Here is a 13,832-nt window from a genome sequence, read left to right as displayed (position 1 = left end):
GGTTTGGTTTTTCGAGACAGGGTTTTTCTGTGTAGCCCTGGCTGTCCTGGAACTCACTCTGTAGACCAGGCTAGCCTTGAACTCTCAAACTTAGAAATCCGCCTGCCTCTGCCTCCCAAGTGCTGGGATTAAAGGCGTGCACCACCACCGCCCGGCCAAAATAATATTTTTAAGCTGCTTCTCAAGTGTTTTTTAGTAGCAATGAAAACTTAACTAACATAGATTAGATAAACTAAAGCAAACTGCTTAAAACAGAGCCTAGCATATAAATAACAAGTAAATGACGCACTTTTTTAATTCATTATTTCAGAGCAGTTAGAAACCCAGCTTGTATAAATTTATACTGTTTTATAACTTTATAACAGTTATAGTACTTCCTCAACACCACAATCTCAAAACATTTAGACATTTGTTTTAACTTTCTTTTTTTATAAAAAAAAAAAAAAAAGTCTTACACTACATGCCAGGATAGGATGGCTTTAAACTAGGTACTCTTTTTGAGTGCTAAGATTACAGATATGGGGCTGGAAAGATGGCTCAGTGGTTAAGAGCACTGACTGTTCTTCCAGAGATCCAGGTTCCCAGCAACCACATGGTAGCTCACAACCATCTGATGCCCTCTTCTGGTATGTCTGAAGAGAGCAATGGTGTACTCATATATATAAAATAAATAAACCTTAAAAAAAATTTACAAATATGAACAAGCAGACCTGCTTTTTTTCATTTTTGGGAGAGTGAGAACTCACTATGTAACTTACATACTACACAGATGAAGCTAGTCTCAAAGCTCCAGGTCCTCCTACTTCAGTGTCTTATGCTAAGATAACAGGTATGAACCACCATTCCTAGCTAAACATTTCTCCAATAAGATTATACTTTGCAATCAAAAGAAATTGAGGCCTTGAGGACCGAGATTGGTTTAAGAGACCACCAGGGATGGGGTGAAGATTTGAACTTCAACTTTTAAGAATAGTGCTCTTGGGGCTCCCTGTCTGAGCATGTTGGTTGGCACTTCTCCTGGTCTTTTATCCCCAGATGACCCAGTTCCTGTCATTTTTTAAGAGTCAATCAACTCCTAAGAACATGGCCTAGATCTGCCCTGACTACTGCTGCACTCAAGGGTCTATAAGGTTACCCGGTACACAGTAGGTGAGCTATAAATGCTGTCAGGGCTTACCTCCTTGGCACTGAGGGGGAAACTCAGGCCCAGTAATCCCAGGGCAAGGTAGTCAGAAAAAGGATTAAGAGGTAATCAACTTTCTCACCATCTACAAATATTGCAGTCCTACAAACAATATAAGGTCATTTGACTATCTCAATCAAATCTTAAACTGAGAATTCCAGCATTATTTAAAATGTTCTCTACACTATTATAAATACTAGATTACTGAACAATATCCCTAGAAAGACCAACCTAGGACCAAGCATAGTGACAAGTACTTAAAATCTATGCATTTAGGCAGTTAGCTTGAGTTACACAAGACCTGGGTTTAAAAAGCAAGTAATCTAGATGTGGTATGCAGCTTTTAATTCTAGAACTCAAGAAGCAGAAGCAAGCCTATGTCCATGAGTTGAAGGCTAGTCTAATCTATACAGCTCTTAGACAGCCAGGGGTATATAGAGAAACCTTGTCTCAACAAAAATAGTGATATCAACAATAAATTTATAATTAATTGCAAAAACCAGTTACAGAGAACAGTCCTCTGACTTACACATATACATAGGCACAAAAGAGTACAGATGCACACCACACAATTAAACAACAAACTGGAATGGTGGGGAAAACCTCAGCATACACTAACAAAGAGATAAGTTCTGAAGAAAACTTTGCTAAGTGGAAAATAGAGAGAGGGGAAGAAGCAAGACAATGAGAAAAAGAAAGAGAAACAAAGGATTTCTCAAAACAGCACCGTAAAGTTTTGCCCTTAAAGTGAAAAAGATTGCCAGCTAAAATCCAGCACCAGAGCCAGTGAAATGGACAGACACACAGACACAGATACACACACACACACACACACACACACACACACACACACACACACACACACACACACACAGTTATGAATTGCAAAATAAAATTCACCTAAACTCAGGAGTAATATGCTCAGAGCTTTTAAGTTAACATGACCAATAAAGGATTTTAATTATTTTTGAGACATACGTTAACTCTGAGAGAAGATATCAAAGATGTAATACAATCAGGGAACACTAAAAATCAGAAGAAGTAAATTTCTTTGTGGCATGATGGTCTACTATAAATTTCTGAACAGGTGCTATAAAACAATGTTGTCACATTTGTGCCATGTAATTTTAGTTGCCAATAGGTAAAAGCAACTTAGGATGTTTAAACATACTAAATATGAAAAATACTAAATTTAACAATGTTAATATAAGCAGATGTGTGTATGATCAAGCTGTATCAAGTTAATGGTGATACACACCTTTAATCCCAGTACTCAGGAAGCAGAGGCAGGAGGATGTCTATAAGTCCAAGTCTAGCCTGGTCTACATGGTGAGTTCCAAGTCAGCTAGGACTATATAGAGAAAAAACCCTGTCTCAAAAAAACATAAAAAAAATTATGGCTCCTACAATTTAGAAAATAATAATAGCTTAATATAAAAACAAAAACTCCCAAATCTTTCCTCAAAAAGTATAAAATAAATAGAGGATACAGTCTTCTGCACTGGAGTCCTGGCCTAGCACACAACAAGAACTGGGATCAAGGTCTAAGACCACCACCAAAAAGTAGAAAAGGCCATAATTCTGTGTTATAAAGGTACAAATCTAACTTAACATGAATTAATCAACAGGTAGTAAAAGATTTTAATGTAACTCATACAACCTGAAGACATGAAACATCCTTTATTCGATTTTCCACAAATTTTGAAAGAAATCACATCAGTTTAACTGACTAAGATTTGTTAAAGGCTGAACATCTCTAGCACTAAAAAAAAAAAAAAAAAAACAAGCATACTCAAAACCCTAGGATTTCTTCATTTAAAATCATTTCAAATTTTAAACTAAGAGATGCTAAGCAGATAAGGCTTGTTTACTCAGATTCCCAAATTCAAAACCTCTGAATTTCTAAACATTTCTGGTCTAAAGCATTTTACATAAATACAAGCTACTGAATCTGTATTGTTTCTATTAAAAAGTCTTACACAGTAAAATTTTTCAGTACAAACGTTTCAAAATTTCTTGTCCAGAATCAACTGAATGGCATCTCTAAGTCCTGTCTCACTCAGGCTGAGATCTGAGCGTCAAACACAGCACTAATTCTGACTCAGTACACACCTCCTCAGTTTCTCCCGTTCTTCTCTCTCCCTCTCTTCTCTTCGTTTCAGACGTTCCTGGTTTCTCTTCTCCTGCTTCTCAGCCACAACTCTCTTAAAGATAATAATTACAAAATCAGTTGCAAATTTACTAGGCAAATTCCTTAATTATCTTTACCTTAAACATATCTGGTTTCCCACATAGTACAATTAGCATTAATATAATTTAAAAATTTGTCAGGTGCTACAATAATTACACTTTCAAGCTAGTCTTCCAGAATTGTGGAAAACATGCAAAACCTCATGTTTCATCGTAATTTGCTTTTTTAAAAAAGCAGGGAAGACAAGCATACCACTGAACTCCAGTCCCAACCACATCATTCCTTAATGAGATTTAATAATGTAATTAATAAAATGGTATTATACTACACTGTCAACAGAGTCTCAATACTGCCAAATCAGAATAAACAGTACTATTCAAATCCTAATTAATTACAGTACAGGGAGGGAGCCTGAGACAAGAGGACTACCAGAAGTTTAAGATCAGGCAGAGCTGTACAATGAAACCTTATCAATGAAACCAAAAGAAAACTGACACAGACCAAAAGAATCAGGTTATCCAGGACAAAGAGAAGGGCATTCATTTAAACAATGTACCTTTAATTCTTCCAGCTTTTCTCTTATTTCAATAAATCCCAGGTGCAATTTACCCCCAAAATGATCAGCAAGTCGTCTGTCATTATCATGAAGACCTAAATATGCAGAGCAGACTTCACAGACACGAAGTTTCTGCTGTTGAAAGCTGGAAGCTGGCATAGAATTCCGATAAACTTCCTAAACAAAGGCAAGAAAAAGAATGTTCACACAAATGTCCTTAGAAGGATATAAGAAAATATACTACATTTAAATAAAATGTTTTATAGTAAATCCTTTGAGAGGCTGCTCTGTTGGAGGTCAAAGCTTAAACTACCCTTTACTCTCCACCTCCCTACGATGCTAAAACATCAGATAAAAGGTTATCTTCATCAGGATTCAGACGACTTTTATTCATACATTTCATTTACATGGTATTCTTAATACATATTGGTAAATGTAAATCCATTATTCTCCTTTCCTTTCTAACACAATCCTGGGTATTTTGTTTGAAGCAGTTAATATATTTTCCAAGCCTCTATGCAGCTTTGGTTAGGATGATACAGATCAAAATAGCTGGACAGAATCTACTATAAATGCCATGAAAATAATATTAATACTCTAATAGTTTGAAGTCAGGAAGAAACTGATAAAGCAAAAATAACAGCTTAATCTTTGGTTCCATAAAGGTTTACTTGACTATATTGCTGTAAACTATGAATAAAAGAAAACAATTCCCTTTATCTCAATGTAAACTTTTAGGGGAATTTTTATGTGTGGGTTTGAATATACATACCAAATGTATGTGAGTGCTGACGAAGGCCAAGTGTCAGGTTCCATGGAACTGAGTTACCAATGGGTGTAAATCACATTATATACTACTGACTACAATCTATGTGTAGCTTGGGATTAAGGGTGAGGTCTGTATATGAGCATGGAACTACTTGTGCAAGTGTACATGTGTGTTGAGGCTGGAAGTTAAATAGTCTTCTATTGCTCTCCACTTTTTTATAAAATACTTATTTTTATGTACACATGTGGCCTGAGTACATGTATATAGATGGAGGAAGCCACTGAAGTCACAAGAGATATCTGATCCCCTGAAACTAAAGTAATAAACAGCTCTGAGCTGACACATGGAGGCTAGAAACCAAACCAGAGTCCTCTGTTAGAAAGCAGTAAATATTCTAACTGTGGGGCCATTTCTCCATGCTCCCTTCCACCTTTATGAGACAGGATCTCTCCTTGAACCTGGAACTCAACCTAGAGCTCAAGACTGGCTAGACTGACTAGACAGCAGCTCTTGAGATCCACTAGAACTGGAGGTGAAACACCCACCTGTCTTTTTAAATTTAAGATGTATGGTCCTGGGCTCAGGACATCATGCTTGTATTTTACAACTAAACAATCTCCACAATTTTTTACAATTAAAGATATTTTAATATATACTTTATGCATGAGTATAAAGAGAAAAAGAAGTGCTTAGAAAGACACAATACAGGAGTATGGGATGGGGTTCTTAAAGAATTACAGTTTATTAGTGGACATTCTTAAAATGTATATTTTAAGCATGAGAATTAAGATAGTGACACTTAGGAAAGGAACAATATATAATCAAGAGTGGGTACTGGCTTTTCCAGAGAACCGTACATCGTCTTCACAATCAACACACAGGATTTTGAAAAGTTTTGAAACTATTATCTCCAAAAAGTTACTAAAAAACCTAAATGTTGCCGGGAGTTGGTGGCGCACATCTTTAATCCCAGCACTTGGGAGGCAGAGGCAGGTGGACTTCTGAGTTAGAGGCCAGCCTGGTCTACAGAGTGAGTTCCAGGACAGCCCAGGCTATACAGAGAAACCCTGTCTCGAAAAAAAACAAACAAACAAAAAAACAAAATAAAACAAAACAAAAAGGCCTAAGTGATACCTGACATGTTTACAACTGATAAGATCACAGAAACAACAGATGTTAGATGTATTTAGAGACAAGTAAACTTTAAAACATGCTACCCTCAGTGAAAATCAACTAACAGTAACACAAGATCAAGGTTTTAAATCATTGTGTAAAGTTCTAAGTTCACTTACATATATAAAGCCTTATGCTATTCTAATTGTCTCCGTGTTTTGTTTAAGACAGTCTCACTATGTTTGTGTGCATATTGAGAACTAGACTCATGAGAGGAAGAAGGGATCATAGGAGAAGGCAACATATACCATACAACAGTAACAATAAATATGTATGTGTATACATATACACATAGTTTTTGTTGTTGTTTTTTGTTTTTGTTTTCTGAGACAAGACTCTCTGTGTAGCCTTGGCTTTCTTAGACCTCACTCTGTAGACCAGGGTGGCCTCCAACTGAGAGGTCTGTCTGCCTCTGCCTTCCAAGTGTTGGGTTTAAAGGCATGTACCATCACTGCCAAGCAAAATATAATTTTTAAAAAGGTCTAAAATCAATCCAAGCAGCTATTTCACAAGAGTAGAAGACAAATAAATTATAGAACAAAGGGAGAACAAAAATGTGAACAGAAACCAAAGATGACAAGGGAAAAATAAGGTCAAAAGATCAGTTCTCTGAAGAGGAAAATAAAGCCGGTAAGTATACAGCTAGTCAAATCAGCAGAAAGGACTGCAAGTGCAGGTCAGAGGTAGACTATTTATCATCATGGCCAAAGGAAGAAAGGAGGGGAAAGTTCCCAAATGAGAACAGACTTTAACAAGAAACAGTTTGAGGCTGGAGAAATGGCTTAGCAATTAAGGGCATTGGGTGCTCTTCCAGAGGACACGGATTCAAATCCCAAAACCCACATGGCAGCTCACAACTTTCTATAACTGATATCTGACACTCTCACACAGACATACATGCAGATTAAAACACAAAGCAGATAAAACAAAGGTAAATAACACGTTTTTTCAAAAATTTTATGAATAATTTTATGTTAACAAGTAAAAACATAGAAATTCCATGAGACAAAACTTCCAAAGTGACTTAAAAATGGAAAAAAACTTGAATTCTGTATAATTAAGAACGTAAATTTTTGTGTTAGGCTATTCATTTTAAGATATTATTTCACTCTGTAGCCCAGGTTGGTTTGGCCATGAACTAAAAGTGGTCATCCCACCTCAGCTTCCTGAGTGCTCTGACTCCAAGAATGAGCTACCAGCACCTGGTCAGAATTTACCTTTTAACTAAACTTTCCCATAAAGCAAAACAAAAAACATACAGTTCATTTTGAATGGCTTCTGGAACAGTCTACCAAGCAATTAAGCGAGAAAAATACTGAGTATATCATATCACTTTTAAAAACAACGGAAAACTTACAAACTAGTTTTATAAATTGGCACGATACTGATACCAAGCCAAAACCAAGTTTTGGACAAGTCAGAATGGGTGGGAGAAAAGAATACTTGTGTTTGAGAGGCTGAGGCAGGGAGATCAAAAGATAAAGGCAAGACTGAGAAACTTTTAAGGCCCTGTCCCGTCTCAAAGGAAAATTTAAAAGGATGGGCATAAAACCTGGTGGTGTAAGTACACGCCTTTAATTCCAGCACTTAATGAGGCACAGGCAGGCAAATCTCTGAGTGTGAGAATAGCCTACAGAGTTCCAGTTCAACCAGACCAGGAGTGCACAAAGAAACGCTGTCTCGAATTTCCCCTGACCAAAAAAAAGATGGGGGTACAGCTCAGTGGTCAAGTGCTTGCTTTGACTGACTACTTCCAAGAAGCCTCAGGTTTAATCCCAAGGGAGAGGGTTTTCATAAAAAACAGCTAACATGCAGCAGGCCTTTTTTTTCTCAAGTTAATAATATTTTCTAGATGTCTTAGGTTCCTGACTGTGATATGGGTACTATATATGTGTTATAAAGAACATTGACAAATTTTCCCTTTTGTCTTGCCTTGCCTCAATGTCTCCTTCCTGTACTGTACTGAACACCAACATTAAGACATACAAATATGCTGAAGAAATAGTAAAATTGCTACCTTCTATTCTGCTTTTCCACACTAGTATGAAGAATGGAGAAAGAGAAATACTAGAGCAGAATAGAAAAAAAAAAAGTAGAATGTACTCCAAAGATGTCTGAATGAAAAGGCTTCATTTTTCTGGCTTCTTTTTCTTTATTTCAAGACACGGTCTCAACAAATCTATGATCCCTTGCTCAAACTTTCCAATTTTTGGAATTATAGTTGTGAGTTACTTCATCTGCAGATCTGTACTTTTAAAAACCAAAATATTCTAAATTCAACATATAAGAATTAAAAAAAAAAAATTTAGGATTCTTTTCTTCTGAAGAGACACCATGACCACAGCAACTCTTGTAAAGGGAAAACTAATTGGGGTTGCCTTATAGTTCAGAGGATTAGTTCATTATCATCATGGTTTAAAATATGGCAGTATGTAGACATAAATGACTCTGAAGAGATAGCAGGAAAAGCAACTAAGCCAACCACCTGGGCATAACTTAAGCATCTGAGACCTCAAAGCCCACCCACAGTGACATGTCTTCAAACACAACCACCCCTACTCCAACAAGGCCTAATAGTGCCACTCGCTAGGAGCCTATGAGGGCCATTATCTTCCAAACCACTACAAGGGGGTATACCAATTAAAAACAATTTGTTTACATGATATATGATTATTGACCTGTGCCATTAAATAGCATATTGTACTGCTACAGTAAGTAAAATCACTGTGGAAAAGAATAAGTAAGTAGCACAGTGTATACAGGTATGTTTCTTTTCTGTGGGTCACCAGTTTAATTACATTTATGAGTTACAAATTTCAATATAGCAATGCTTCCAATTGTCCAAAAAATACTCTGAAACAGTACCCAACAGCATAACAGCAACCGCTTAAGTATTTTTAAAGTGATTTAATTTCCTTTAAGAAATTTTTTAACAATTTTGAGTGAAATATATATTCTCTAAAAAGTATAGGCACTAACATTTTACCACTATTAGAATTTACCTCATTCCAGGATAATTGAGTCTCACAATAAAACCTTATCTCAAAAACAAAACAAACCAAAAGAAAAAAGAAATTTTACCTCTGCTTCTCTTTTCTTTGCTCGTGCTTTCTCTACTTCATCCATGACTTTCTGAGATTCTTCCACATTTCCTTCAGCTCCTAGTTGTTCCACTTTGGCCAACAACTTGCCTATTTCCTCATTTAACTCATGAACACGTTCTGCCTAGAAAAACAACAATAAAAGACCATCAATGAAAAACAGAATGAGGACTGGAGAGGTGGCTCAGAGGTTAAGATTACAGGCTGCTCTTCTAGAGAATCTGGTTTCAATTCCTAGCACCCACACTACACCTAACAGCCATCTGCAATTCAAGTTCCAGGAGATCTAAAGCACTACTTTGGCCTTCAGAGGCACTAGGACCACAGGTGATGCACAGAAGGCAAAACACACATACACATAAAACAGTAAAATTAAAAAAAAAAAAAAGGAACATACACAAGGTAGTTCAGAAACTCATAAAAGACCCATTTATGAAGCAAGACAAGAAAGAGTCTTGCTACAGACCAAAAAGGACTCCATTCCCAATCCTCCTTCCTGTGCCTCCCAAATACAATTTTAAATCACCACACTTGGAAATGAAAGTTTTAAATTAATAGAAACATCCAATTATCTTTAAACTAGGGTTTTTTCCTTAAGCATTTTTTAGATTTGTCTTTATTTACTTTCATTTATTTATTTTCTGTATAAATACTCTGGGGCATGTATACCTGCATGCCAGAAGAGGGCATTGGTCATGAATTACAATGAAGGTGTTGGGAACTGAACTCAGGGCCTCTGGAAGAGCAGCAAGTGCTCTAAACCACTGAGCCATTTCTCCAGACCTCAGAAATATCCAATCTTAATAAACTAGTGCGTCAATAATGGTTACATCTTAAAGTATCCCCAATCTAAGACATTTCTTTCCTCGAAGATCATGGCATATACATGGCTCAAAGCATATATATACTGTACATACACACACAAAAGTAAAACACATAAAAATAAGCTTTGCTGGGCATTGATGGCATATGTCTTTAATCCCAGCACTTGGGAGGCAGAGGCAGGTGGATCTCTGTGAATTCAACGCTACCCTGGTCTACACAGTGTTCCAGGACAGTCAAGGCTAGAGATTCTGCCTCAGAAAACCAAAAGGGGGAAAACAAAAGGCTTAATATTAATTTTTAAAATGATAGAACTATACATACATGACTGACAATTTTGAGTAATATATAACTATCAATGTTTCTTTAGCTATATTGTTATATTAGTTGTTAATATTTGAGTAGGTAAAAACAATTCTATAGATTACTTATCAATAATCAAAAAGTTGGACTGAGCCTGGCATAGTGGCCCTTAGCACTCAGATGCAAAGGGAGGTAGATTTCTCTGAGTTTAAGACCAGCCTGATCTATACTATAAAGTATGTTCTAAGCCAACTGTTCTCTAAAAACACCCAAAAAAAAAAAAAAAAGCAAGAAGGAAAAAAACAAGTAGTAGTTGTCAGAGTGAATAAAACAGGTTAAAAGTGTACTTTATAATCCTAACACTTGGGAGGCAGAGGCAGGAAGAGACAGATCTCTTGTGAGTCTGAATCCAGTATGGTCCAGTATGGTCTACAAAGTGAGCACCAGAACAGCCAGGGATACAGAGAGAGTCCCCTATCTCAGACAATAACAAAACCAAATAAAACAAAAAATCCTGATACTTTGAACTTATGGAATTTTTACCTTTGCTGCCACTTCAGCACTTATCTCTTCTTGAGTTTCTGCTAATCTTTTCTTAGACACTTCTGTTCTTCTATCACAATCTGCAATGAATGACTGCAGATGATCCATGGCCTAGGAAATTCAACATACAACAATTACTGCCACAAATCAGTGTTACCCCAAACAATCTTTACAAAACAATGTATTTTGGGTAGAGGAAGAAGCCCTAAGTACAGAAATGCTTTCCTATCACACAGGAAGCCTTAAGATAAATTTCCAACACTCCGCTGTAGCCTCCTAAGACAAGAAAATCACAGGGCTGATGACATGGTTTAGTGTCAGAGCATGTGTGAGGATCTGGGTTTCAAGCAGTTCTAAAAATTCAAAGTTCAGGAAAAGGAACCACCAACCAAGCAAACATCCCCCCCCAACCCCACGCCGCCAAACCCGCAAAACAACAATAAAAACAGTTTCATTCTTATGGTATAGAAAAAAACAAAATACAAACAGTAACAAATTTAGAAATACACCCCTATAATCTCAGCATTTGGGAGGCTGAAAAAGAATGGCAAGCTAAAGAGCAGTTTGGATGACAGCAAGAAAATATCTCAACCAATCCAAAATGACTTGATTGCTAATAAGCCTAAAAGTTCCATCTCCAGGATACACAGGAAAGAACCAATTCCTCCAAGCTAATCTTTGATCACAGACAGACAGAGGCACAGGCACACACAACATAGAAGACCACTATAATGTCAATAAGATTTATTATTTCTGGATATTTAGGTAATTGTTTGCATTCTGTGGTTTTCAAATTATTACAATGCCATTAACAAACTTAACAATGCCCAAATCAGAGGGAAAAAAAAAAAGCAAATAAAGTTGCATATAGTATGAGGTATATTTGAGAGGCAAAGGCAGGCAGATCTCTGAGTTCAGGGCCAGCCTAGTCTACATAGCTAATTCCAGGACAGCCAGGGCTACACAAAGAAATTCTTTCCCCAAAAATCAGAAGGAAAAAAAAAAAAAAGAAATATAAAACCAAATGTTCAACTGTAGTGGTTTGAATGAGATATCCACCATGTACTCAAGCACTTGAAGACTTGGTCCACAGTTGATATCCTTCTTTAGTTCTAAGAGGTGTGGCCTTAATGAAAGAAGCATGCCACTAGGCCAGACTTTGAGGTTTCAAAAGCTATTGCCAGTATGTTCTCCTGATTGTTGCCAGGCAGGCCTCCCAGCCATGAAGTAAACAGACTATTATTCCTCTGGAACTTTACATCCAAATAAGTTACTTTGGTCTTGGTGGTTTTAATCACAACAATAGCAAAGTGACTAGTATGTACATCAGCTAAAAGTAGAAATTTATTATACACACACTGAACATAAAAATAAGACAAAAATTTCCACAAAGTTAAATCACAATACAAATCTACTTTCATTTCCTTATATAAAGTTAAAGATAGCATCCTAATGTAGTAAAAGTAACAGTGAAATTATCAAGAAATATTTTTGGTTCTATGAAGTAGCTATTTTGGCTATTTTTTATAGCAGAATAAATCCAAAATGTATAAAGGATTTAAAATAAGCCCCACAAAGGGCTGGAAATATAACTCAGCCCTTGCTTTTCCTGTAAAACACCTGTGTTTGGTTCACAGCATCCACATGCAGTTCACAACCATCTGTAACTACCAGGGTATCTGAAGATCTATGGGTGCCAGATATGCACCCGGTGAACATATACTCAAAGATGCATACTCGAGTGTAAAAGATTCACACACACACACACACACACAAAAAAAAAAAATCTAAAAACTGAAAATAAATACATAGAAGAAACGATAGGTAAGAAATATTTTTAGGTCAAAATTGAAAAGATTTTTCAAATTGATAAAATAGATATTATAAGCACTGATTAGACAGCATAAATACTATCTAAAGCAGTCATCCAAAAAAAAAAAAAGATAGGAAAATAGAAAATATATTTACACTATACATGGGAAAAGGGGACAACTTTCATAATTTATAAAAAGTTAATGTACGTCAACTAGAAAGCTGCTAACACTCATGTTTAGCAAACTTGGAAAACACATGCATTACACATGATATTAAATACAATTAGTAAATTTACCTTCACTCATAAAAATGCAAATTAACACCCTTACACTCATATTCTCCTGTTTGTCAGCAGTACCTAAAAAAGTCTTGACAACACTGTACAGCACACAGGGGTAAAATCCAACGAATTACTTAAAAATAGCTGAAACTCTCGCAAAGAACAATTAAGCATTATCTATAAAAATTACCTTTGGCTCAACTACTTTTTATACCAATAATTTAAAAAGACTGAAATTAACCTCAATTTATCTGTGATGGTTTGTATTTGCTTAGCCCAGAAAGTGGCACCATTAGGAGGTGAGGCCTTGTTTGTGTAACTGTGGTTGTGGGCTTAAGCCCTCATCCTAGCTGCCTACAGATCAGTCTTTCACTAGTAGCCTTCAGATGATGTAGAACTCTCAGCTCTGGCTGCATCATGCCTAGTTAGATGCTGCCTAGCTCCAACCATAATGGACTGAACCTCTGAACCTGTAAGCCAGCCCCAATTAAATGCTGTCCTTTGTAAGACTTGCCTTTGGTCAAGGTGTCTGTTCACAGCAGTAAAACCCTAAGACAACATCCAACAATGTTCAACTGATGATAAGATTTCCTTCTAAATTATGCCCACAGTATTAAATGTATTCCTATAGATGGTTTTAATTTCCAGTAACAAAACTTTTTAGATGTTCAAAGAAGACAGAAGGACCTATTTATGGCTAGCTTCAACTAAATAAAATTACCTATTTCACTGATAAAGAACAGAAGATTTTTATTGACCATTATGTCTTACGTACATGTATTTCATAAAAATGTAAAAACCTTAAGGTAATATGTTCTTTAAAACATATTGTGTATTTAACATATTCTCTATTTTTAAGGTATTTATTTCATATATATAAATGCTTTGCCTGCACATTATCTATAGTATGCACAGTGTCTACAAACAGAAGAGGGCATCAAATCTCCTAAAGCTGAAATTATGCTTATGAGCCTTTTGGCTCTTATGAGTGCTCTTAACCACTAAGCCATCTTATTCTTCACCTTTATGTTTCTGTTTCTGTTTCTGTTTCTCTCTCTCTCTCTCTCTCTCTCTCTCTCTCTCTCTCTCTCTCTCT

At 36.2% G+C, this 13,832-nt stretch overlaps 1 protein-coding gene across 9 annotated transcripts in view; it reads right to left on the bottom strand.

The window, feature by feature from the left end:
* The window catches only part of LOC114622028 (putative RNA-binding protein Luc7-like 2), a 56,413-nt gene that overhangs the window by 12,763 nt on the left and 29,818 nt on the right, over positions 1–13,832 (bottom strand). For all 9 annotated transcript variants that reach the window (XM_028768377.1, XM_028768371.1, XM_028768374.1 and 6 more), the window contains 4 exons: positions 10,642–10,752; positions 8,954–9,097; positions 3,931–4,107; positions 3,296–3,387 (listed from right to left, as the gene is read on the bottom strand). In XM_028768377.1, the coding sequence (XP_028624210.1) occupies positions 3,296–3,387; positions 3,931–4,107; positions 8,954–9,097; positions 10,642–10,752 (524 nt within the window). The remainder of the gene's footprint in view (positions 1–3,295; positions 3,388–3,930; positions 4,108–8,953; positions 9,098–10,641; positions 10,753–13,832) is intronic.

This window comes from Grammomys surdaster, unplaced genomic scaffold (assembly GCF_004785775.1).
Source record: "Grammomys surdaster isolate TR1022 unplaced genomic scaffold, NIH_TR_1.0 186, whole genome shotgun sequence".
Taxonomy (NCBI): Eukaryota; Metazoa; Chordata; class Mammalia; order Rodentia; family Muridae; genus Grammomys; species Grammomys surdaster.
The sequence above is the reverse complement of the archived record's forward strand: the minus strand, read 5'-3'. Positions and strand labels throughout refer to the sequence as shown.